This window comes from Microcebus murinus, chromosome 3 (assembly GCF_040939455.1).
Source record: "Microcebus murinus isolate Inina chromosome 3, M.murinus_Inina_mat1.0, whole genome shotgun sequence".
NCBI lineage: Eukaryota > Metazoa > Chordata > Mammalia > Primates > Cheirogaleidae > Microcebus > Microcebus murinus.
In genome coordinates, this window is record NC_134106.1 from 97,032,811 (window position 1) to 97,059,987 (window position 27,177).

The window sequence follows — 27,177 nt, forward strand, 5'->3', positions numbered from 1 at the left end:
TTGTGTCAGCCATTCTCTAAAGGACTGGATGAGCTGTGGATGTAAATATATGCATAATGTATTTTCATTTTTACTTAAGTTTACAATTTGAAGCAAGAAGAACATCCAAACATAACTACGTCAAACACCATCCAGAGATGCTTTTAAAAAATGCTATGCCAACTTTAGAGAAACAATGACTGGCTGTATGCAAACATACTCTCAAATATGTTCTGAGCATTAAGAAAATAATAATATAAATATACTCAAATTATCAAAGAAACATTTAATTCAAGGAAAGGTACAGGCAAGTTCATATACCTTATTTTTTAAAGAAAGAGATGATTGTTTAAGGAGAACAGGAGAATGAGTCTCTTATGAATGTAAACAACAATACTTGAAAAACAATTGATTATTTGGAGTGTATGGTAAAGTCTGTCATATGAGTTGGAGACTATTCTCCTTGGACTCTCTGTTAGTATGTACAACTGGTAACATTATAAACTCTTCCCCAGATCACAGCCTTATAAAAAGCTTGTCATTCTTAGCATCCGATCTTAAACCATAAGAAATTATAAATGTATATCCATTTCCATTGGTGAATGCATTTGCATAGCAAGAAACAAGTGCACCTCACAACATACCCAGATAAAATTTACTGATATAATAAAAGGGGATATTAGATAAAATAATTGAACATCACAGGGACTAAATACTCTCAGTATAAGCAGACATGTCCATTAAAAATCCTTGATTTCTTCAGTTTTGGCTCTAACATTTTGATTCTAAGTGTTTCTCATAGTTTAACATTCTTTTACTGTGAAAACATCACTGCAACTTACAAAAAGTTTATTTTATTAATCTTTCCTACCCTGAAAAACCTGGCTTTCTTCATGTCCACCCCAGAGTAACATTTCTCTGATCTCATTTCAGGTGCCTCTTACATCTGCTTAAGAAATTTTCATTGCAAAACAGAGAATTTTTAGAAGTCACTAAAAAGCACTCCCTTACCTTCTAAACCTGCTTCAATCAGCCCAAACTGTTCCAATAATTTAACAAAAAGGACAATGACGATCAGAACTGCTATCATTTCAAGCCCTTCCAAGTTCATGGTCAGCTAGGTCATGGTCCGACCACAGCCACTGAGAAGTGCTCTTCTGCCTGGCTTTCTTTGGAAAGCCATTAAACTACATTAAGAAGGCTACTGCTGGAGAAGGGAGAAGGGGAGGAGGAGAGAGCGCATGAGAGAGAGAGAGAGGGGGAGAGAGAGGGAGAGAGAGGGAGAGAGAGAGGGAGAGAGAGAGAGAGAGAGAGAGAGAGAGAGAGAGAGAGAGAGAGAGAGAGAGAGAGAGAGAGAGAGAGAGAGAGAGAGAAGGAGATGGAGATGGAGAGGCTCAGAGAAAGGGCGTGAGTGAGAGAAAATGCATTCATCCTGTCTGTGTAGCAGAGGCCAGAAGTGGTGCCAGCCGGATAAAGTCGGGCCTGTCGGAATTATCAGCTTCCTCCGCTATCACTCTTACACAGGGAGACAGCCACGCATGAAGTAACGTGCAAATCACCCGAAGACCCAGGAGGTCACCAGGAACGTCCCGAGGAGACATGACGCGCAGCGGCGATGGCTCGGCGGCCCCGGGACTCCGCGCGCCCGCCCGCGCCACGGCGGCGGCGGCTTTGTTGGGCTGGCCAGTTGCCTTGGAAACAACGGAAACTAACTAAGGGCTGGACTCCTGCTGCAGACAGGGAACAGAGCACCGCACCTTGAAATAGGAAGAGAAACCTGAAGGAGCCTAGTGACAGCTTGCATACAGCTCTTCGGGAAACATTGTTTACTAGCCAGGGAAATCAGTGCGCATTTTGTTCCAACTAGCTGAGGAAGTGCAGAGGGAACGAGGCTGAGGGGAGTCCTTCAATATTGACTTTCTTCTTTTCAATGAGTTGCCTTATCCTAACGCTCACTCTTAGTCATTGCAAACGAATATTCTGTTTTGAGTAGTCAGTATCATACTGTTTCAAAGCATGGGTATAATAAACCACCAGGTAATGTTAATATTTGTATGGTATTTTTGAATTTAGCAGCTACTTCTTATGCATTAAATCATTACCATTCAATACACCTATACACACACACACACGTATGTATATTTTTCAATGTGCACCTCCAATGCTTTAAAAAAAAATAATTTAAGTAAATTTGGAGCCAGAAAGTTTGAGAAGAACAAAATCAGAAACAAAATTTGCCTGAAGTTTTTGACTCTTTCTTACACAACTGTTTCCTTTTTTGTTTGTTTTGTCCTAACATTGCCCAAATATATTAGTCCCACAGTGAAATATAGAATTAATAAAACAAACAGAAAAGCAGGACATGGAAGGCGTCTCAGAAAGCCGATCCAAATCTCCTATTTCATAGATGAGCAAACCGAGGAATGAAGAGAGCAAATGAGATCAGGCAAAAGCAGAAACATGTAGAATGTGGGTATCTGTCACTTGTGGTTGGCTTTTGAGGCAGTTTAGTGTAATGGTTTAGAGTACGGACTTCAGAGCCAGATCACCTGGATTCAGGTGTAAGACCTCTTACTAGCTATGTGACTATAAGGAGGTTGCTTAACACCTCCACGCCTTCATGTTCTCTTCTGTAAAAAGAGGCATGATAATAGCACCCAGCTCATCACACTGTGTTGAGGGAATTACTGAGTGCCACTTTTAGAACAGAGTGAGTGCTCAGTTACTACAAGGGCTTGTTTTTATCTCATGTCTCCATGCTCTCTTTATACTATGCATAAATTACTCTAGCTAAAATTTAGCCTTCCTCTTATTTTTTTCTAGATCAGAAATCTTCCATGGCTCCTTGTTTGCTTACTGAATAAAGTTCAAGCTCCTTTGAACAGTATCCTGGTCTGTCCATGATCTGGTACCAGCTTGAGGATTGCCCCTCATCAATCTTACTTTTGTTCATACACACTACATGATGGCTCAGCTACCTTTTCCCAAACTCATTCTGTTTTGTTTGTTTGTTTGTTTATCTCCAGACCTTTGCTCAAACCACACTGTTTAGAAAAAAAAAACAAGCAAAAAAACCCCCCAAAAACAACTTTTTCACACCGTCTCTGTTTGTCAAGATCCTAAAACTCTTTCATGAAACTTTTTCTAACCAGAATGAGATAAAATCTCTCCTTTTTTGTGTTTTTATGGAACTTTTCCCACTTATGATGCATTATATTGTAGCCACTTGGGTATACATCCTCTCAGCTAAAGGGTAAGCTTCCAGAAGGCAGAAATCATGCTTTCCTTATCTGGACACTTTCCACAACACCTCCATGGGGGCACTTTACATTCTACAGATGTTTGTTGGATAATATTAGTCACTGTTGATTAGATGATTACCATATACCATATGCTCCTTCTTAGCCACTCTGAAAATAAATATAATTAGATAAGATTTAAACACTAAACCTCAGAGAATTTAAGTAGCAGATTCAAGGTCATATAACTGGTAAATTATGAGACCGAGCTTCAAACTCTTATTTATTTAATACAAAGCCTATTATTTCTTCCCGTTATTCCACACAGCTTTAAATGAATTAAAAATCCAAATATTGTCACAAGTACTTATCAGCACAGGAATAAAGGTTATACCCCAAATGATCCTTCCAAACTGTTTTGTAACACCCTAATTAATCCATTAACCTTACTAACTTTGAAACATGAAAAAAAGTTCAGACTAGTAGTTAATGAAATGCATGGGTCTTTTCTCCTGCTCATTCACAGGATTATTATTACTTAAACACACATCACCTCTGAACTCCAAAGGGATTATTTCTATGTTTTTCTACAACAAAGAACTCTGGCGAGCCCTTCAGCTTGCCTCATAAATGGATGTAACTGGTCAAGTCCTTTGTGTTCACGTTTAAAGTTGACGACCTTGGGCTGAGAAATGTGTGCAGGCAGGGAGCTAGTGAAGACTGCCAGAGTGAAGGTCTTTCCACGCCTCCTGCATGTTATAATCATGGGTCCCCTTGTTGCTGTATTATTCTTTCAAAGGCCTGAGGTTTTCCTTTCCTTATGTTTACTTCATTATCTCAGGCCTTTGCCTTTGCAGTTCCCTCTGTCGGAGTGCTTATCCCTAGGTCTTCCCATGAATAAGTGACTTTATTTAGATCTTAGCTCCAAAATCTCCATCACAGAGAGACCCTTGCTAACCACGCTATGTAGAACAGCATCTTCTGCTAACTAGACCCTAGAGTCACTACTTTCTGAATCAGTTTTAATTTTCTTCAAAGCATTGTCCCCACCTGGCATGTATATTTGTTCACTTGTGTATCAAATATCACTTCTTCTAGAATTTCTAGAATATAAACTCCTACTTTCGAGGGCAGAGGTTTTTGTCCACCTTATTCACTGTGGTACCCACAGTTGTAGAATAGTGCCTGGCACAGAGGAGGGAGTGACTGGTTGTTGAATGAATAATCTGACTGAGTTTTTCACCTAAAAAGCCACCTTCTCTCATTGATCTGGCAGGATCCAATTGCCTGTTATCTAGAGCGCCTAGTCTGCCTGGGGACCTTGTCAGGTTTCTGCGTATTTTTAGGAGGAAGCACTCCGAGGCATTGAGGAATCCATTTATAGCAGGGTGTATTCCTATTCCTTTGCTTTAAGGTGAGCTGTGAGCACTGCACACCGGAAGTTCTTGGCTGTGTTCTACCTTCAGCATGTAATGTGAATAGGATTGGTTCTTGCTGACGTGAACAATGGAAATGATAAAAGAAAGGTAGCAGAGAAGGTCTCCCTGCCCAAAATATCTTAAAACATTTGGTATTGAGGGTGAGAAGTACCTTGAGACAGTATCCACTGTCATCCCTTTGTTTTCAGCTGAAAGAACAATGCAGTCTACACAGGTAAAGTGACTTGGCCACACATGCAACCCTTAGCTTAGAGTCATAGCTTTGATTCAAACTAGAACATTAATCCAACATCTTTTCATCCTGTGGGGAATTGAATTCCCTTTTAAAAGAGAAACAATAAGAATGTCCAACAGAAAAGGAGAAACCTGAGCACTAACACCAGACCTTTGACCTCATTCAAGTAACTTGAACTCTCTAAACTTTAGTTTGCTGGTCTTCAAAATGGGGCCAATGTCCCTCTTTTGGTGGGTATTGTGAGGATTAGGTACAATAATACTTGTAAATGGTAGTTAATCTCCACAGATCACATACTTTGTCAAGCAGTGGAATAAGCACACAGACGGTCTCATTCTTACAACCACTCTTTGAGGAAGATCAAGGTTTTCATTCTTATCTTATGGATAAGGAAATGGAGGCTTATGAAGAGTTAGTAAATGACCCCATGTTCCAAAGCTTCAGAACCTAGTGGGGCTGACAGTTGCATGCTGACTATCATGGCCTTTCTCATGTTATTGATATACTTAACAGTGGCAAGGAATAGATGAAGCATTTAAGATAACAAACATCATCAGCATCTGTAACCAAAACTTGATTGTGACTTTTCAAAAGATTGTTTGCTCTTTCTGGATTGTTGAGATTTTAGACCAAAGAAAGTTCTGTGCCCCTGCCCTGTGTGATGTGAAAAATGAGTATGAGGTGGTGGTGAGAGAAAAGGGATTTTGTTGTGGTAGTTTGCCAAAACCTGCACAATGCACCCTCAAGAAACTACAGAGAAGATTAGAGGTAGTTACAGGTCTCGCTGTATAAAGTCGTTTCCACAAAGCAAGTTGGAGGAATCCTTTAGCTTCAGGTTCTACTGCCACATGAAGGGTTATCCTTTGCTTGTCCCCAGAAAAAAGAACACGCTTAATTATCCTTACTTTTGCACTTCAGAGCATGCCCTTTAAGTGCAGTTTATTCAAAATTGCTAGTTACTTGAAGTAATGAACCCATTTCTGCTTCATTTTCAGGATTATGCTTTTCAAAAAAAAATAATTTTTCTCTAATAAAAGGAGAGATGAGGCTACCCTTTGATGAACTGAGGCAGAGAACAAAGCGACTCTGGTTAGTCATGTCTTTCTTTTCAAATTCCATGTTGGGGATGGAATTATAAAGGGGAGGAGAGAAGGATTAAACTTTCTCTGTACTCTCATCTCAGAGTCTCAATTAGTTAACTTGATCAAAAGCCAGCCTTCACTTAGTTTGTTTCTAATTATTCATCCTTTATTCACTTGTTAAATTTGTGGCCCGGGTGCTATACATGGGGGTGTGAATAATAAAAGTCCTATCCCCAGTCTTTGTGTAGCTCGAAATCTATTAAAAACAATAGTTAGATGATGATAGCTATGTATGTAGAATAATTGCTATTTGACAGACTAGTGTATTAAGCGCTTTATATGAATTTTCTCACCGAATCCTCACATAAACCCTATGAGGCAGGTTCAATTGATATGTCCATTTTACCAGGGGAAATTGAAGAACAGAGGGTTCAGTGGATTGTACCAGAAAATATCCCACCCAGATTTAAACCCAGGTATGGCTCCCGAGGTCATGGGATGTAATTGAAAACCACTAAAATTCAAAACAGCATCTGGTAAAAGCCTTAAGGGAGCATGGAAAATGCCATGAGACCAGGGAGAGTCCATTTGGCTTTAATAGAAGTAGGAGGTAGGAGAATGAAACCAAGATGAGCTTTATAGAGATTGCATTGTTCTTGTATTATAGAGACAAATAGGTGGCATTTTTTTTTCCTAGCAAACGCAGTCCATGTTACATGACCAATGAAGAAGAAAACTGCTCCTGCCAGAAAATTTACCCTGAGCCTGGGAAACAGTCAACACCAGCCAAATCACTTGCCCAGGCTCTCCCAAGAAGATTCTTCTTCTCATTTTTCAGGCCATCTCCTATTCTGACACACAACATAAGCATCTGTAGCCTGCCTCTAACTCATTCTCTTCCTTTGGCAGTTACTTGATCCAAAAGAAGCCTGGCTAAATCTTATGATTGAGTGAACTGAAAGCACAGTTGGCCCTCCAAAATGAACTGAAATAAAATAAGCACTAGGCATCAAATGTGTTTCAACAATAATGTGAAGATACAATAAGCTATATTTATGGAAGAGGCAGTATAATGCACAGCCTAAGAGCCCACTTGGGTTCAAATCCCCACTTTGCTACTTTAGAGCCTTGTGATTTGGGGAAAGTTGCTGAAATGATTATGCAAAGCACTTAGAACAGAGACTGTCACATTATAAATGCTCAACAAACAGTTGCTATTATTTTTATTATTTATTGAGCCCTTGCTACACATCAAGAACTATTGTAATTGCTTTACATGAATTATCTCAATAAATTCCTACAACTCAGTGAGCTAAGTACTGTTATTATTCCCAGACACTATGTGGATAAGAAGGAGTAGGGGATCTGTAATTGAGTTGGGAGTCTAAAGAAGATGCATTGCTTAACCCACCCATGAGGTTTACCACCATCTTCAGCACAAGGAATATAGGAAGAATTTATAAATGTATAATGACTTGGCTTTTGAAGTGTTCTTCCTGACAAATAAGTATCCTTTCTGCAAAGAAAAAAATGTAAATAGCTTTGAAATAACTTTCTTGGACACTGGTGTTTGAGAACATCTTAATCATCTTCCATTCTAAAACCATCCACAGGAGGAACAGATGCAAATGAGGTGGTGGCATGGCATCAGAGCACAGACTCTGTTCAGGTTCAAGTGGGTTTTCAAAGGGTCTTGTTGGCTGCTGAGGAAATTCACCTTCAAGGGTATATTTCACTGCTCCTTCAGTTTCACTAGCCTTACCCACACATCACACTCAATGTTCCATGACTAGACAACATCCTCAGTAGTGAGGGAGCCACATACACCCAGACTTCACCAGGCAACCTTGTCCTAAGGATAAATAGCAAAGGCAAGCTGCTTAGTGGGTAAAGTTGGTTAAATGGAGGAACAATAGGCAGTGACTCAGAAACACATTGAAGCTATACATTAGTGCATCCTTGCAGGATTGAAGATAAATGGGGTTAATGGAATCGGTCGCAAGTGTATCCAGCACTGGAAGAGAAGACAGAGAACTAACTGGTTATACCTATGCATTAACTGGTGGAGCTCACACTGCAGTATGCATCAGAATTGCCTAGGAATCTTCCTCAAAATGAATCATCAGACCTTCCCTAGAACTTCTTATTTTGCAAGTCTGAGATAGAGGCCTTGAATCTCCACTTTTGTCAAGCATTCTAATGTTTCTAATGCAGGACTCCTCTGAACCACACTGTGAGAGACACTACATTAATTTGCTGAAATATCTTCACCCATGTGACAAACACAGCCTTCAGGGAGACATTCCCCCAGCTTCTCAAAAACTAGCTGAGAGTCACACATTTTACAAAATCAACATGTTTAAGGAAATATAGAGGCTCCATCAGTTTCTCAAACTTCTCCAGAAAGTTTTTTTTTCCCTCATAGAAGTAACTAATTTTACAATCATTTTATTTTATTTTATTTTATTTTATTTTATTTTATTTTATTTTATTTTATTGTGTGTGTGCGTGTGTTTTATTACCTCATATTATGGGGGTACAAATATTGTTAGGGTTACATATCTTGCCCCTGCCCCTCCTCCCCCACCCCACTATGACAGAGCTTCTAGCTTGTCCAGCCCCAGATGGTGTGCACCAAACCCACTGTGTAAGTACATACCCTTCCCCTCCTCCCCCCTTGCACCCGCCCACTTCCTGATTACAGATTTTTTTTCAGACATTTTGGATACAATGTATATCTTTGCCTCTCCCTAAAAAAGGGGTAGAGGTAATCCCCTCCTACCCCATAATGCTCGCCACTTCCTTAAGATGTGGGTCTTCCCCCCAAATCCCTGTTGAACACCATCGTTTTTTGAGCACCATAGTTTTAGTCAGTCAGTACCAATTTGATGGCGAGTAGATGTGTAGCCCATCTTAGAATAGATAAAAGTTTCTATTCCATGTTTAAAGTATTCATTGATGATTCATTTCCTGCATTCATGACAACTTTCTTTTACCAGTGAGCTTCAGATATAAACTTTTCTGCATTGCTTCATATCCTATCTCCCAGCTTGCAACTATCCCTGGAGAATTCTCCTTTTAGCTTCAAATGTAATCACTTAAGTGAGGGACAACACTGATGCACAGCCATCTTAATAAGCAAGCTAAGTGAAGTAAATAGCAATTGATGGATACAAATGTTCGGAAGTGTGAAGCTGATTTAGATAAAGTAGATATTTCAGTTTGAGATCTAATAAATAACAAAACAGCAGCCACATGGAGCCCTTTGCCATTACTCCCTAGGGCTAATCTTTATCTAAATCAATACTATAAAAGTAACAAAAGACACAAAGTTGTCTGATGCATAATTCATTTATTATGAACTCATGTAAGACTCAAATAATTGAAACAGGAATATTTATGTGATCATTAAACCCAGGGGCTATTTCTACAGATTTTAGCCCTGCTTAATGAAAATCTTAGTTGCAGATATATATTTAGCTAGATTTCATTCCAAATATTGTTCCTGCCAACAAATTATTCCTCATTACAGCTGACATGTTGTACTTCCTCACTGTAATAGAGTATTAAAATTTGTTTATTCTATTATGTTATTGCACCAAAGAAATATAAAATGTAACAGTACTATACGACATCACCATGACAATTATTCATGCTACTTATACTTTGCAGTTTAATTACTAACAACCCTAACTTAATCAGTTGTTAATAACCTTGATTTTCAACAGGAATATTTCAATATAATAGCCCTGATAATTATATCATGCTAGTACCGACTTGCAAATAATAATTAAACAATGTTTTATTAGAAAAAAATCACACAAGACATACAGCTAATAGGACCACACTGAAAAAAAGTTATCACCCATGTAATAAAAACATAACTCATTGAATAACGTAAAGTGGCCTCAAAAATTAAAGATTGACTTTTAAGGATAATTGAAGGCATGCTATGTTAAGTTTATTATACATAGAGCCATGATCAAAAGATCAGACTCTTTTGAGGGGTCATCAGCCAGCCAAGTATGAACTGCTGGTTTGACAACCCAGGATGGCTCTTCTCAGAACTGTGGTATTATTGCAGAATAGTTTTCTACTGCTGCATAGCAAATCATCATAAACTGAGTGACTTAGAGTGGCACAAATGTATTATTTCACAGTTTCTGTTCATGAGGAGTCTGCATATGGGTTAGCGGAGTCTTCTATTCAGGCTTAAGTCAAGGTGTAGGCTGGGCTGTGATCATACTTGAAGCTCTGGCTTCTTGTTTGAGATCCCAGGTTGTTCAAAGGATTCATTTCCTTGTGGTTTTGTGACTGAGGACGTGTTTTCTTGCTATCTATTGAATAGGGACCACTCTCATCTTTTAGAAGTCGCTCTTGGTGCCATGCCCTCTCCACAGCAGGGCAGGTTGCTCCTTTAGTGCTAGCAGGGAAATGCCTTCCATGCTTCTAACCCCTCTGATATCTTTTCAGGGCCGACTTGATTAGCATCCCTTTGATAAACTCAAAGTCAACTGTTTAGGGACCCTAATTACATCTACAAAATCCTTTCTCCCATTTAAGATGCCATAATTGTAGTAGTGGATATATCCTATCATATTTGCCAGTTGCTTATGTAAGGTGTCCACACCAGGGTGTAAAATCTTGAGGACCATTTTTAGAATTCTGCTTACCACAGTAAGTTGTTGCTCTAAGTTTGAGTGGCATGCCAGGTGTCCTGTGGTTGTGGGATGCTGAAAGGCAGTTTTTTTATTTTATGCTTTTTTTTTTTTTCAAACTAAATCTCGAAGAGGCAAAGCATACAAGATATTAGGCTACTGAATACATAGGGGCCAACAGAAAGATGTGACATTCTGGAGTGTAAGACGTCCATCAACCACTTGTGCCAATGAGGGGAGGCGGATGGTTAGCAAACACTGCAGCAGCACTCTGGTTGCTCAATCTGGTATAAAACGGCATTTTGGCTGGCATCATCCCTTGACATGTATAAAGCAGAGACAACAATCTGGAAAAGGTGAGGAGTAGCATGTTTGAAACCCTAACACTATAGCTCTCACTTTGCATCCATTTTAGAACAGATTCTTCCGGTGTTTTTATTTTTATGTTTTTCTTGCTTCTTGTTGCAATAGATAGGTTTTCTGATCTGGCTCTGTTCCTACTTCAGTCATGGCTAATGTTATAAATATCCCTTTACTTCTACCACAGTAGATCAGTGAAATACGGCCTGGATACAAATCCTAATTTGGTGCTTTACTACAAAGCTACACAGATTTGGGCAGATACCATCTCTTAGCCTTAGTTACATTACCTATAAAATATAGATAGTAATAATATCTCAGAGTTGTCATTTAATTAAAATATAGCCAATCCTTGAACAACACAGGTTTGGACTCCACATGTCCACTTATACACGGACTTTTTTCCACCTTTGCCACCCCTGAGATAGCAAGACCATCTTCTCCTCTTCCTCCTCCTCCTCCTCAGCCTACTCATTGTGAAGACGACAAAGATGAACATCTCTACAATGATCCACTTCTACTTAATGACTAGAACATATATGTTCTCGCCCTTATGATTTTCTCAGTAGCACTTTTTTCTAGCTTACTTTATTGCAAGAATACAATATATAATTTTCATAACATACAAAATATGTGTTAATTGACTGTGTTATTTGTCAGGCTTCTGGTCAACAATGATCTATTGGCAGCTAAGTTTTGGGGCAATCAGAAGTCATACGTGGATGTTTTCCTGTGTGTGTGCAGTACCCCTAACCCTTGCATCCTCCAAGGGTCAGCTGTCATTAAAACATGCCACTTGAACAGTAACCAAATAAGCAATAAGTAAATGTTATTATTGTTGCTGCTATAATTAAAAGGAAGTGGGTGTTATGGTTATTTTGCTCTCAAGGTATATCCAGAATCTAGTGCCATATCTGGCCTATGGCAGACTCAACACACAGCTCTTACAACTCTGTTAAACCTCTCTTTCCCTCTGATCTACCCTCAGTATACATTGCTATCAGAGTGATAGAAACATGTAATTCCCTAGCTTCAATTGACAGTGGTATCTCACTGACCACACACCGAAATTCAAACATTATAGCAAGGCATATAAAACCCCTCCCAACCGACTGAGGCATTCTCCAGCCTTATCTTCTGACACTCTGTCCTCACATTCCATGTTCAAGACATGATGAATGCCAGGCTGATTTCTCCAACTGCTTCCTTTTCCTTCTGAGAAATTTTTACCCATCAATTTAAGAATCAGCTTAAATATTTCCACTTGAATGGAGTCTGCCATGTGCCCCTCTTCCAATCAGACAAGACTGACCCCATTTTTCTTTCTGCCTTTTACTTATCTCAACTGTGATCCCTTCAGGATTTATGAACCGGTGGTCATACTATCTCCTCTACAAAACCATGAGCCCCTGAGAGGAGATGCTGTATCTTACCAACTTTCTGCCCTCAGTATTTATCCATGTGCCTGAAATATATTAGTTGACCAGTAAATGTTGCAGTAAATGAAGAAAGGATGGAAGGGAAGAAGGAAACAAGAAAGAAGCTAATGGTGTGCTATCAGCAGGGCACAAGGAAGATTGAAGCCAAGGGCATACCCCTTCTGCAAGGCATTACCATGTCTAGAAGTCCACCATTAAAGATTTTATTTTTCATGTTAAGTATTCCAGGTGTCCTGGAAATAACTTAAAGGGCAGAAAACATTAATCACTAACACCTTGGTATAAAAGAGTTTCATTTGTCACTTTTGTTCAAGAAAAGTGAGACCGTTGGCAACCTGGGAACTTGAAACCTGAGGGCAGTAATGTGTGAAAAGGGAGCTATGTTAAGAGCCAGTTGGATAGTAAGAACATTTATTAACCAACAAAATAGCTATTTGAACTAGAAAACCCAGAGTGATTTTAAGACAATCTAGAACAATCTAAGACCATCCAGAGTGTTCTAAGACAATCACTAATATGAAAAATTATGTTTTCCCTCCCATTTTCTAGTATGTGTTTACTGTATTGAATATCCAAATTTATTTTATTGAAATAATTTGCTAGCCACTACTCCACCTATTAATGCAGCCTCTCAAATTATTAAACCAACTTTACAGAATTCAGCTTTTGTGCTGGGAATAGCTGGCTCAGAATTTTGCATATTACATTTCTTTAGGAACCCAAAATACACACGATATTCTCACAGGTAACTTCAGTTTGTTTTCATGAGCTGCTCTGACACTCTTGCGTGGCCATTCAAGAGATACTGGAAAGGTGGCTTAGTGTTCTTGTGGGATAGAAACTCTTGTTATTAGTGGGAGGAAAACTTGATTTCTGGTCTGAATTATCAAGTACCTCAAATCCTTTTTACAATATTTTGGACTTGATACAACTGTCAATTCACATGCCACCTGTCCCTTTTCCATATTTTTTAAATCCTTGATAATTTTAACATAAAGGTAACCAACATATTTTGTCTAGTGAACATAGAAATAATTTTGGTTAATTAATATAAAATAATAAAATATGTATATATATGATATTCAGTATCCAAAAAACACCTTAATCATTTGTCCATAGCTTCCTTTTGGAGAAAAAAAAAAATGTTAAAAATTCATGGAGGAAACCTAATAGTTAAATATGTATTTACATCAACCAAGATTTTTGTTGTTGTTGTTTGTTTGTTTGTTTCTTATCTATTAGATAATTTCAACAACCTGGCAAACACTATGATATACATAAATTGACAAAGTATGGTATCAAAAGCAGAAAGTAAGTGTGTTTATTTACCCTCAGAACTTGTGTATCCAAATGGTTCTTCTACCATTCAGAGAGATCCTGTTGGGAAGTTATGCAATGGTTCCACTTATGCTGGACTGGCTGAAAAATCTTGGAACTCCCCTTTTAAGAACTGTCTCTAAATTATATCTATAAGTTATCCCTCCCTGTCTGTTCTAGTCCACAGCTGATTGTCATAAGGCTCAAAACTCCAAACCTCCACAGAGTTTGTGAGAGTGAGAATGGATGAAAATTGTAGAGCCATATCCTTGTTGGCAAGCTTCTCTGAAAATGATGGGTAGCTGCAGTGGTTAAGGCCTTGTGTACCCTGAGGAGGTGATGAGCACTCCATGTGACGCTTTCTCTCTCTCATTTTGCCAAGAGCGTCACATCTGGCTGACCAGCAGTACCACCGTGTACTCCTGAAGCCTGAGGTGGCTGGCCAAGGTTCTACCTGTACATTGTTTCCATGTGCATGGCACAGAGAGATCCTAGAGTCCACAAGTAATCCCACCACCATTAGCATGAAAAATAACTCGAGCTTTATCCAACACAAAGACATATCACCTCTTCTAATCACATTTTGATAATTGCCACTTGACTTCTTGTAAATGACTTCATCAAAAAAAGGAGACATGCAAGAGAGACAGGTAAAATGACATACAAGCAACTTAGCTATTTCTATTAGCTTATGTGAAGGTTTTCTAGGGAAGGAGGTTGAGATCCATGGCTAGAATAAGCGTTTTGTGTTATCATTGAATTTCCATTATGTCCTACCCTTACCTATATTACCTGGGATAATTAGAAGTTCACAGCATCACTGTGAGTCAGAGCAATCCTAATAATTAATTTCTTGCTACCCAGGGTAGAAATGAGCCTCTACAATTCTATTCTATTTGGAAAAGTTAGGTTCAGCATTTGAAATGCTTAGATTCAGCATTCACTTAAGCTCCTGACTTTAAAAGTTTGAAATGGGATTTTGAAAAGGTCATTGTTCTATATATTTTATCAGTTATTTACTTTTATAGTGTTTGAGAATTATGCATTGTGTATTTAAGGACTTTGTCACTATTGTACCACCAAATGGTGGAAGAGAAAATGACACACTAGTTTTTTTTCTCATTCTAAAATCCTGTTGCTTTTGTAGTGCTTTTTTGATATGTGTCTTAGTAACTGCAAATATATACATAAATTTGAGATTCATTTGTTAAAGAGCCAGAGCATAGAGAGAAGATTATTTGCTCTTCATGAATTTAATCCTACGATTTTACAAGGTTAGGTAAAAAACTGTCTCGGGCGTCTATCTTTTCTGGACATCAGAGACATAAAGAGATGTTCTATAAGAAATTGTTTAAAAGGGAATTATATTTAAGCTATAAACAAGCTGTAGAGGAAAGGCAATATAATCCTTCCTGTTAAAAAATGAATTCCAGAATTTCATTAAATTGATAACGGCTTTGCACACCTGTGAAGAATAAGGTACAACCCTAAGTAGACAATATATCAGGGCAATTTGAAAAGGGAACTTATGAAATAAGTCAGAAAAAAAATACATTAAAATTTATTCAGGAAGGTGCAAATTCTAGTATGGTAGTTAGGGCCTGCTCTATGCACAGGCAAGAAGAGGGAAATGGCAAAGATAAATCTGAAGAAGCCAAGACCTGTCTGCTTCCCAAGATCTACCAGGTGCTGCTTGATCATGCTGGTTGTGCTACAGCTTTGATCATCTGGTTGCAATAGGCAGGTAGTTGGACAAATCATATATGCAGTCAGAATAAACTGAAGGAGCAACAAATCAAGAGACACATGAAATAGCTTAGAATGAACCTTGCCCGCAGCCCTGTTGTGAACTTGTGCCTCAGTGCTTATAACTAGTTTCCTCCCAACAGCTATGTCCATAGCTTACCCCAAGTACCTGCATCTCAATCACCAGGATTCTTCTTTTTCCTTAGAAACTTTTCTAATGCCACTGCCTCCCTGGATCTTTGGAGGTTGCCGTATCCTGCATGTACCACTGTTTATCTGTCTATCTAGGCATCTAATCTGCCCATTACATCTTGCTGAATTTCTCTGATTCTTGGATTATCTAGTAAACTGTTAAATATCAGTGCACATTGGACAATCTTCTCCCTACCAAGGTGAACTCCCTTTTACCCATACTCAAGTCCATGCAATATTTTCTGTAATTACCCTACAAAGATGCACACAGACACACACATATGCACACAGACATCAGTTAAAATCTTTCCCATGACAATCAGCTCATCAGCTCAGCTCTGCTAAATAACAATCTTTTAGAGTGATTTTTTTTTTTTCTTTTCAAAGCCTGTTGTGTCACACTGATGAATAACAAAAACAACATCATAGGCTCATGGTCAGCAGTACTGAATATAAAAGAAAAAGAAAATCAAAAAAGAGAAAATAAAAGAAAAAAGGATAAAATGGAATAGGTGAATGCTTTGCACATAGAACATTATTTTGTGAAATCCTTTTTTCAGTTATATTTATTGGTGTTTTTGTGTGTATGTTCTGGGTCATGATAAAAAAGTGTATTTCTCTTTGTAGCTCATGATTGGAAAAGTTTTTGAAACCATGTATTAGAGTACCTGGAGAATAAAGCATCATGTCTACAGAGAACCTTAATGAAACTGCAAATTTGAGATCTGAAGTGGATTACACATTAAACTGGTCCTTCCTATAGACACAATAGCAGAAACAATTTCATTTGATAAGTGTGTTATTATCAAGGGAGCAGATAAGCAGAGTTGTGAGGGAATGGGCATCTAAATGACTAATTTTGATGGCAGGATAAAGAAATAATGTCTGTGTCTTAATGGTTTACTGGCTTAGTTGTTCTGGCTTTGGTGCTTGGGTAGGCAGGGACTAGGACACTCTGGGCACTGGGAAACTTGAAAGAGTCAGTCGAGGGGACTCTGGAGAAAAACCTGGCAAAGGTAAGCTCCAAGTGTATAATAATTCTACCATTAATGAGTTGTGTTGAGCTCAAGTGGTAAAGAACAATGATGGCAAGACCTTATATTTATCCACGTCTTCACATTTTTCAGAGCATTTCCACAATTATTGTATTATATTAGTGAGGCATCTGAGATGCAAAATGCAAGATGGTGCTTATCCTCAGGGTCATGCAAGTGCCTACTGTAGGCTTTGCTTGCCTGACCCTCCTCTGGGCCCTGTTCACAAGAGGTGACAGTGTTAGACGTAAGGAAAGTTAATCACATCGAATTTAAGCTTAAATGCCACGAATAGTAGTAAATCTGTGTTTAAACACTTGTTCTTCTGACTCTTGGAAAAAAATACATTTTTTCATCTACTTGAAGTTGCAAAGCAATCAGTTGGCAAGATAAAGAACCACGTGCTACACTTATTTGTTAAGAATTGATTGTTCAGAAAGAAAGAATGGCAAAGTGTAGCCAGCAAGGTTTCAGCCTTGAATTCCTGCATTTAGTCTGAGGTACTTTCGTTTTAGAAAGATGCAGACAAATTAAAAACCATTTAGGGAATGTTAAAAAAGGTTAGGGAAAATAAAGATTTGATTTATGAGGCCAGATTAAAGGAGATAAATGCCTATTATCTGGCTAAGTGACAGCCAGGGGATAGGATAAGAATTTACAAATATTTGGAAGATGTAAACACAGGTAGTAGAGAAGATTTCTAAGTACACCGCCAGATATTATACAACTGGCAAGAAGAAAACGGAATGAAATATTAAACTGTAGACAATATGAAGAGGGCGTTTGGCAAGGGGATTCATTCATTAAGTGGGTAGCAAATAACAAATAAGAAGGAGGAGGAGGAAGAGGGGGAAGAAAGGGAGAAGAATAAAAAGAACAGGAGTATGAGGAAGAAGAAAGTAAAGGAAGAAAGAAGGAGGGAGGGAAGGAAGAAGAGGGAGAGAGAGAGAAGACACAGGAACGAAAGAAAGAAAGGGGCAACAATGTATTGTCTCACTGTACTTTAAATGAAATATAAGAAATAGAATGCCGGCAGTTCTCAGAAAGAATAAACATTTGCCCAGAAACCTGAGCCAGTTAAGGAGATGGCATCAATACCCTACCTTGGGGGAGAATGTTGCCACAAATCAGGAGGGGACAGTAATGGGAGCTGAAGTGGCCTTGCAAAGCCATTTCTGCTATTAAATCCAGGGCCTGGGCACAGGCTACTCATGAACTTTTGGCTAGCCCGCTATACATAACAGTTACTGTAATTGAAACTGAATTATAATACTGTCCTGGCATACATTCTCCCTTAAAAATCTGACACATGATAATGCTATTAACATAAAGACATCTGGAAATCGCCCTATATCCCCATTGTTTCTTTGTAGCTGGCACCTGTCTTCTTAAGGAGACCTTCATGTTTCCTCCTTTTACTATATACAGGGTGAGGTGGTGAAAAGGGCTCTTCTTTTAGGGGAAGCAGAAGTTTAATGTTTGTTGAGAACCAACTAGATGCCAAACACTGTACCAGGCCTGTTTCTTTTGTAACTTTTTATGAGATTGAGATTCATATCCTCTGTTTCACAGACTAAAAATCTGATGTCAAAGAAGGTACGCAATTTAACCTAAATTATCTATGAGAGAACTGGCTAGGAATGAATGGGTTTCAGTCTTCCCTCTTAAAAGTCTTTTCATTTTACCTAACACTTAGCAACTTCTCCAATGTAGAACATGTAGTAAACACTCAATATGTGCTGAACTGAATTGAAGGGAATTGATGCCATACTTGAGATCCAATAAGACTCCTCAGTGACTTTTGGCCATGAGTTGATGAAGTGTTGCCATATTTTCATCAACTGTTGAATTATGTATGAGCCAACTATGGCCACATTAAGAAATAATATGTCTTGAGAACAAGGAATCATTGCCTTCATTAATACTTTAGTTGCCACAACTATACACAAGGTTTCCTCAGTCTTATAAAAACAAAAAATGAACCTAACATCCAGATAGTTTCAATAAATGCTAAACTTGTGTGAAACAATGTCCATAATCACTTCATATCTTATCTGATAGTATAGTGACTGATAAATAAAAGCAACAATCAATATAGAGTGTTTGATTATCTGAAACATAAAAAAAATATTGTTTTGTGTGCTCTCAAGAGGATACAGAGAAATAGTAGACATAGTTCCTGTACTTATTGAACTTATAATTTTATTGGGAGGAAAGATATAAATGCATGAGAAAGTACATAAATCAAGGTTTAAATAGCAATTTGAGATTTTCTTTCCAACATATTTTATTCAGCTAATATTTACGGAGCATCTATTATGCACCAGATCTTGTGTTAGTCATTAGTATATTTAAAAAGGAATAAGATGGGATCATTGCTCTCAAGAACCCACAGTCTAGTGAGGGAAACTTTTGAACACACAGTTATAAAACAATATGATTAACAGTTTAGGGAAAGGGAGATGGTGCTATGGAATGCAGATGAGGAAAGGCTTAATGCTGCTCACAGTGGGCCTGAAGTTGGGTATATACATACATAATGAGTGTGATGCACACCATCTGGGGGATGGACATGCTTGAAGCTCTGACTCAAGGGGGGAGGGGAGACAAGGGCAATGTATATAACCTTAACGTTTGTATCCCCATGATATACTGAAATGAAAAAAAGAAAAGAAGAAGAAGAAGAAATACTTTTTAAAGGAGTTGAGACCCAACCTGGGTTTTGAAGAATGAGCAGGAGTTTTACAAGCCAACAAGGAAGAATACTCCAAGAAGAGGGAACATTATATACAAGGCCATGCAGGTATAAAATGTATAGAAGTGTATCATAGACTGGGATAACCATGATAAGGAAGTATTATTAGCAAAATTACTAATATATGTTGAGGAGAGTGGTATAAATACAACTGAAAATTTTCAATTCCACATTTTTTCAGATCTACTAGTATGCTGATAAATACTGAGATGAGTTCAAGTCTTCCTCAAGTAGAATGTTAACATCACAACTTACATATTAGGAAGTTTCCCTTCTTCAGGGTAGAACTCATTAAAAAAAAAGTATTCAGACTACATAAACTAAAGCATACTTTCCTCTTGAGGCTAATATATCTAATTATATGAGGACTGTTATTAACATTTCATAAATCATCTAATAGATAATTTAAATGTTCAATAGTGTTCAAGAGCACATCTACTTTTTGGAAACTAATCATAATTGCAACAGAGGCATCATGGAATATTTGATTAGGACAAAGCTGAGGAGCAGAATCATTTCCTTTAAAGGCACAATTACAGCAGTTGTCACCGTATAAGATAAATTGATCAGCATGGATATGTTACAAAAACTTGTGAATCCGAACAAGTTTTAGAATCTCAGGAATACTGCTGTGAATTATTCTTTTGAAGAGCTGACCATAAGAAACACAATGGGATCAAAGTTAGAAGAACTATAGATAATAACATTTATGGCTACAGAATTCTGATTATATTAATTCTAAGAATTAAACAGTTGCACTATCCACTTTTATACAACAATAAGCTAGATAAATTAGTGATGACATTCATTTTGCCAGATTGCAAGGTTAAGAATAGCATTACGTGTTAATTCTCTGAAAGGGAAAATAAGGAATAATTTCACATTTAATCCTGGGCAAATCTAATTGAAACCTCATAAAGCATTCCACATGAATGGTTTTCAACAAAAATGTGATGTCTTCAAAGAATAATGAGCTTTAAAGCTTCCTCTTCAAACATAAAGTTGCCATTGAACTTGCTCACCCCTACCTCAGGTGAATGATTACTTTTTGCAAATGAATTTTAGAAGACTCTCCCCACTCTAGCTTCAGCAATGTTTTTACTTCCTCCCATTTCTTTTGTTGCTTTCTGAAAAGAGCTTCTGTTCTCTTAGCCATGGTTTGCCCATTGCTTCTGAGCAATGTCAGTATCAGTCACCTCTAATGGATTAGTTCAAAGACGTCTCGAATATAATATGTCCAAAAGAGAAATCTCAATTCTACCCTCTAGCCCATCTTCCATCCTCACTATCTCTTGTACATGGCATCATGTAATATCTCAAGTCAGAAACCTAGGCACAGTAACCTTGACATGGTCTTGACTTCACATTTTCCCACTCCACTCTCATTTAATTCTTAGCAAGCACTGTTAAGTCTTTATCCAAAATAAATCAACCTTTTCTTTCCATCTCCTATAATGTATTACATTAGTAAAGATCCCCACATCATCTTGTCTTTAGTACTGAAACAACTTCCTATCTGTCTTCCTCATTACATGTATTTTATTTAATTTTTTCAGAATATCACAGGGGTACCAATGCTTTGGTTACATATATTGCCTTTGCACTGCTTGAGGCAGAGCCACCAGTATGTCCAAAACACAGACAGCATGTATAGCTCCTGTTAAGCCTGAATTTACTTATCTCCTCCTCCCCTTCCACCTGCCCAACACCCAATGAATGAATGTTACTTCCATATATGCACAAAAGTGTTGATCAATTAGTACCAATTTAATAGTGAGTACATGTGGTGCTTGTTTTTCCAGTCTCATGACACTTCATTTAGAAGAATATGGTATATGTACACCATGAAGTTCTACTAAGTCATAAAAAATAGTGAAATAATACCTCTTGTATTGTCCTGGATGGAGCTGTCCTCCTTATTTCTACTCTTGTTACTTTCAATGCAAAAAGATTTCTTAAAGTGTGTACTGTATCTTTCCTAATACCATCAACTGACTTCCCAGTTTATTTAGAATAAAATTCCAAATTATTTTTATGGCTTGTCAAGCACTACCTACCTCTCTAATAGTTCTTACAATGTTGCAACCTTAATGATTTCCTCTGAGTACCTATAATACACCAAGTTCTTTACCTGTTTAGAGTCTTGCACAAACTATCCTTACTTCCTGAAATGCTCTTTCCCCTCAATCTTTTGATTGTTGATTTCTTCTTAATGTTTTGGTCTCCGTTCAAAGATTATTTCCTCAGAAAGACTGAAAAAATTTTTTAGTTTTTTTCATTATCTTGTTTGATTGCTTCTTAATTCTTAACATAATTGGTAATTTTTCTTTAATAATATTTCTCATTATTTTTGTCTTGTCTTCCTCCCTAGAATATAATTTTTTTCAGGCAAAGACTCTCCTTGCAAACCATTTTGTCATCTTAAAAATATGTGATGACTAAGAAATATAATAAAATAAAATAATTCAAAATAAACTCTGAGAAACTATTGATTGAGCAACCATTCCTTGCAATTAGATATATCTACACATTCATACACCTTTAATATTCATAATGACATTATAAAGATACATAGCTTTATTCTCATTTAACCATGAGATATACAAGTTTATCAAAGTTTTAGTATATTTCTTTTAGATTTTAACCTAAATTCCTAAAGTGAATCCCAGTTCTTTGCTTTTTTTCACTATATGCTATCAAAACCATTGTTTTATTTAAAAGTAGTTTCTATCTCTTGCTGCAATTTCATCATAAAATTTTGATCCACAAGATATATTTAAAAGAAAAAAAAATCAAGGAAAAGAAATAAACCCATAACAACACATACTGGTACTGTCTCTTTGAAAATAACAACCACAAAAACTCATCAATAAAAATCTACTTCCTAAATCTGCCACGGTAAATTAAAGATATATTAAAGAGAGAGAATGGACATTCCTGTTGATAAGGCTCATGGCTGGTGGCCAAAAGACAATCTTCTGTTATTCTTTAATAACTCAATCCAAAGACCTTGGGAAAATTTATACCACTACTTTATCACTTAGAAATAAATTACAGGAAATAATAAAGGTATTATTTTTCTAAATGTACTAACATTGTGACAGAAAAAGTTCTTAATCCAAGTGCTCACTGTGTTTTGCAAAGCCAGTTAAGGAAAGCAGTTACAGTAACTCCTCTTTCTTTTTTCCAACAGACATTCGTAGCATGCCTAATAGGCAGGCAATGGCCTGGTGGTTAAGAGTTCAGACTCTGGAAATCAAAGGTTCAAGTCTCTCCTCAGCTTGCTACAAACTATGTGACATTGAATAAATTACTCAGTTTCCTTACCACTAAAATAGGGTTAATAATAATGTCTATCTCATGAGGTTGCAGTGAGAAATAAAAAGGCAAAATTGACATGAACATGATAGGTTTTTAAATTTGTTTGTGTCATCTGAGACTTCTTTCTTCAATGTTTTGTAGTTCTCCTTGTAAAGATCTTTCACCTTCTTAGTTAAGTGCTATCCTAAGTATTTTATTTTTTTGTAGCTATTGTGAATGGTTTTGAGTTTTTGATTAAACTCAGTTTGACTGTTATTGCTATATAGAAATACTACTGATTTGTGTACATTGATTTTGTAACCGGAGACTTTGCTGAATTTAATTATCAATTTCAGGAGTCTTCTGGTAGAGACTTTGGTATACTCTAGATACAAGATCATATTGCTAGTGGTAGTTTGGCCTCTTCTTTCCCAATTTGGATATCTTTTATTTGTTTCTCTTGTCATATTGTTCCGTTTATGACTTCCAGTAGTATGTTGAATAGAAGTAGTGACAGTGGGCATACTTATCTTGTTCCAGTTCTTAGGAGGAATGCTTTCAACTTTTCCTCATTCAGTAAACATGATATTAGCTCTGGGCTTATCACATATGGCTTTTATAATTCTGAGATATGTTCCTTTTATGCCAAGTGTGTTGAGGGTTTTTATCAGGAAAGGGTGCTGGATTTTGTCAAATGCTTTTTCTGCATCTATTGCAATGATTATATCATCTTTGTTTTCACTTCTATTTATGTGGTTAATCATATTTATTGATTTCTGTATGTTGAACCATCCTTGCATCCCTGAGATGAAGCCCACTTGGTCATATTGGATTATTTTTTTGATGTTCTGTTGAATTCAGTTTGCTAGTATTTTATTGAGGATTGTCGCTTCTATATTCATAAGGGGTATTGGGGAGTTTTGTTTTCTTGATGTGTAGTCTGTAGTTTTCTTTTTTTGATGTGTCCTTTCTGCCTTTGGTATCAAGGTACTACTGGCTTCATAGAATGAGTTGGGAAGGATTCCTTCCTTCTCAATTCTATGGAATAATTTCTCTAGTATGGGCATCTGTTCTTCTTGGTAGGTCTTGTAGAATTCTGCTGTAAATCTACCTGCTCTAGGGATTTTATGAATTAATGTATTTTGCAGCAATTTGAATGGAACTGGAGACCATTATCCTATGTGAAGTATCTTAAGAATGGAAACACCACATGTATTCTCTAATAAGTTGGAACTAACCAATGGACACACATGGGCACAGAAGGAAGTTAAAATCATTGGAAATAAAGAAGAGGGAAGGGGGAGAAGGGGAGGGATAAAAACCTATCCAAGGGGTACAATGAACACTATATAGGTGATGGGCACACTAATAGTCCTGACTCAAGCATTATAAAAGCTAGCCATATAATAAAAACATTTGTACCACCTTAACATTTTGAAATAAAAAAGTAAATAAGTAAAAGCCTTATGACCTCAAAAAAAATAAAGAGAATCATAGTTTAACTGTGTCCATTTTTAATATGTATGACAGTTTTCCATTACTATCATACCTACCTCCATGTCATAGAGATAATTAAACTAGTTTAACAGAAAAAAAAGTCAAAACCAGTAAAATGCCCATTATGTAGTATGACAAAAAATAATGTTAATTTTGGTTACAAAATAATATGTCCCAAGGGGCATAAATTTCAGATATTCTGGGTCTTGGGAATAAAAGTATAAACAGAGGGATAAAATGGTGGCTGGCAGAGTGGATGGAGTTAAATAACCCTAGGTCTTTTAGGAACAAACTGTGCCCCTTCCCCATTTTTTAAACAGCTTTTTAAGGTATAGTTTGCATAGCATAAGATTCACTTATTTAATTGAACAACTGAATGACTTATTTCAAATTTACAGAGTTGCACAACCATCACCAAAATCTAACATTGGAATGTTTTCATCACCCCAAAAAGATCCTCTTAGCCATCTTGTCACTCTTCCTCACACTCCCAGCCCCAGACAGCCACTAGTCTACTTTATGTCTCTGTAGATTTGCCTTTTCTGGATGTTGTATTATAAAATTTGTGATCGTTTGGGTCTAGTTTATTCCACATCTCATAATGTGAAAGTTCAATCTGTAGTAGCAAGTATCATTTCACTTCTGTTGCAAAATATTATTCCATTCTATCAATATAGTACCGTGGGTTGATCCATTCAACAGTTGACAGGCATTTGAGTTGTTTCGAGTTTTTGATTTTGATGACTAATGTTACTACAAACATTTGTGTACAAGTCTTTTTCTAGACATGTGTTTTTTTATTTCTCTTCAGTACAGTCAGAGGAGTTTTCCTTTCTCATTTTATATGAAAGCTGGTGGCCCTGAAAGACCCCAGTGAAACTTGTTGGAAGTGAGGATAGAGTTCTGATGCCAACTCACCAGTAATTACTGAGTGGTCAGCTGACACAGGATCTAAATAGGAGAGAGGGAGAAATTGGAAAGTTTTCATCAAAGCAGCTTATACAATGAAGTGGGGAAAAATACATGTCACTTTTTGTCTCTACTCTTTTTTCCCTAACTATCCATGTGATCTTAGGAGAAAACTATACCTCACAGCATTTAGGGATCTTCATTGTGAACTAAAGGCAGGAACTAGATGTTCTCTGAACTGTCTTCTACCTCAAAAAATATTCTGAGTAACTAAAAATTAATAAAGAAAACAAAAAATGCAATAAATGAATTATTTCTCTTGCCTCTGGCATTTTCTGGGCATGCATTAAGTGGGAAGCAAGTGCCAGTCACAAAAAGAATGATATAGAAAGCATTTGGGTACCCTCCTATTGTGTAAAGAATCCAGGATTTACAAGTTGGCACTCTATATGTCTGTTTTGCTTTTGGAATTTTTGTGTATCATAATATTTCTCTGACCATATTTTGCTATGACAGTTATTTCATTCAGAGTTAATTAGGCATAAAACAAACATAAGTATAATAGAATAGGGTGGATGGCTTTATTAAACATTTTGTTAAAAGTTTAAATCCAAGTAACTACCATTACCTTCAAAACAGTCATCTCAGTAGTTATACATTTCTTTTCTTTATTCTGACATTACCCAGAGCATATTTGGATATTTCCTGTTGGAATTGCCCTCCCAGGTAGTGGCATAGCCAATTTCTAAAATTAATTTTCAAGCCTTATTATTAAATGTTTAACATAGAGTAAAGGATATAAAGGATAATAGAATGAGCATGCATGTACCAATAACAAAGCTTTAAAATAATTGATGACCAGTGCTCTGGAGCTTACTTGTCCCCCTCCTTAATCACATCTGCCTGTCATCAACTTCCTCTGTCCTTACCCCAACACTTTCCTGCCTTTGAGCATGACCATCTCCTCACATACATTTATACATTTTTGCACAGATATGTTTCCTTAAGTAATATATACTATTGTTTTGCCAGTCTCAATATTTATATAAATGATACCACACTATATGTATTATTCTTCAATTTGCTATATTCACTTAATATCATGTTTGTTGTTTTGATTCATATTGATATGTGAGTTCTACTTCAATAGTCACATGGCAAAACATTACATTTTTTAATAAACCACAATTATTTATTCTCTTTCCTATTGATGTATATTTAAGTGATATCCACTTAAACTGGCTACCACAAACACTTTAATTGTAAACATTATTGTATCTATCTCCTTTGTGTATTTATCAAGAGATTTCTCTAAAGTATTTACCTAGGAATGAAATTTCCAGATTTTGGGAAATTGACATCCTCATGTTTACTAATTACTACTAGATTTTTCTCCAAAGTGTTTGCACCAGTTTTCATTTCCACCCACCAGGGTATAAAATTCACCTTTCTCCACAGCTTCCCAAAACATTACTGTTAGACACTTTAATTTTTTTTCCAGTCATCAATTTGATTTTTAAAAGTAAAATGTAACAAACACCCATTGACTATCTACACTGACCATACCTCTGAGTTTGGTTCTGTAAGGAATGCAGAGTGAGATGTAGTGGAAATACACTGGAATTGGAGGAAACGGATGTTGAGCCCTCACTGCTGCCATCTGTGAAGCCATGGGCAAGAACCTCATCTCTTCAAGCCTCAGTTTCTTCATCCATAATGTTAAGAGCTGGGCAAGAACATTTCTCATGCCCCTTTCACCTGCGATCTTATTTAACCCTATGCTGCAAACCTCCTGTTTGCAAGCCAGTGGGAAAAGCAACACACACATAAGTAACTTTAATGCCAGACAAAAATATATACATAGAAGATGTCAGAATTTAGGACACAGGAGCTAAATTGGGGAGAGAGAGAGAAACTGGAAAGTTTTCATCAAAGCAGTCTGGAGCAGCTTCTCTAGGATTGTGTGGATGACATGTTCAAGAACGAACCGAGGAAA

General features: G+C 37.1%; 1 protein-coding gene and 1 long non-coding RNA gene across 3 annotated transcripts in view; one reads left to right on the forward strand and one right to left on the reverse strand.

Moving 5' to 3' along the window:
* Positions 1 to 27,177, reverse strand: part of KCNIP4 (potassium voltage-gated channel interacting protein 4) — a 1,096,218-nt gene that overhangs the window by 496,015 nt on the left and 573,026 nt on the right. The window contains exon 1 of one of the 2 annotated variants that reach the window (XM_012737681.2): positions 991 to 6,507. The exons of the other annotated variant lie outside the window; for it this stretch is intronic. Within the exon in view, the coding sequence (XP_012593135.1) occupies positions 991 to 1,090 (100 nt within the window). The 5' untranslated portion in view covers positions 1,091 to 6,507. Of the gene's footprint in view, positions 1 to 990; positions 6,508 to 27,177 lie in introns of those variants that run through there. 2 annotated transcript variants of the gene reach the window in all.
* LOC142870082 (uncharacterized) lies at positions 1,929 to 6,757 on the forward strand. The gene is made up of 3 exons (XR_012918643.1): positions 1,929 to 2,016; positions 5,888 to 5,981; positions 6,672 to 6,757. It is a non-coding gene; the product is annotated as an uncharacterized LOC142870082 (long non-coding RNA).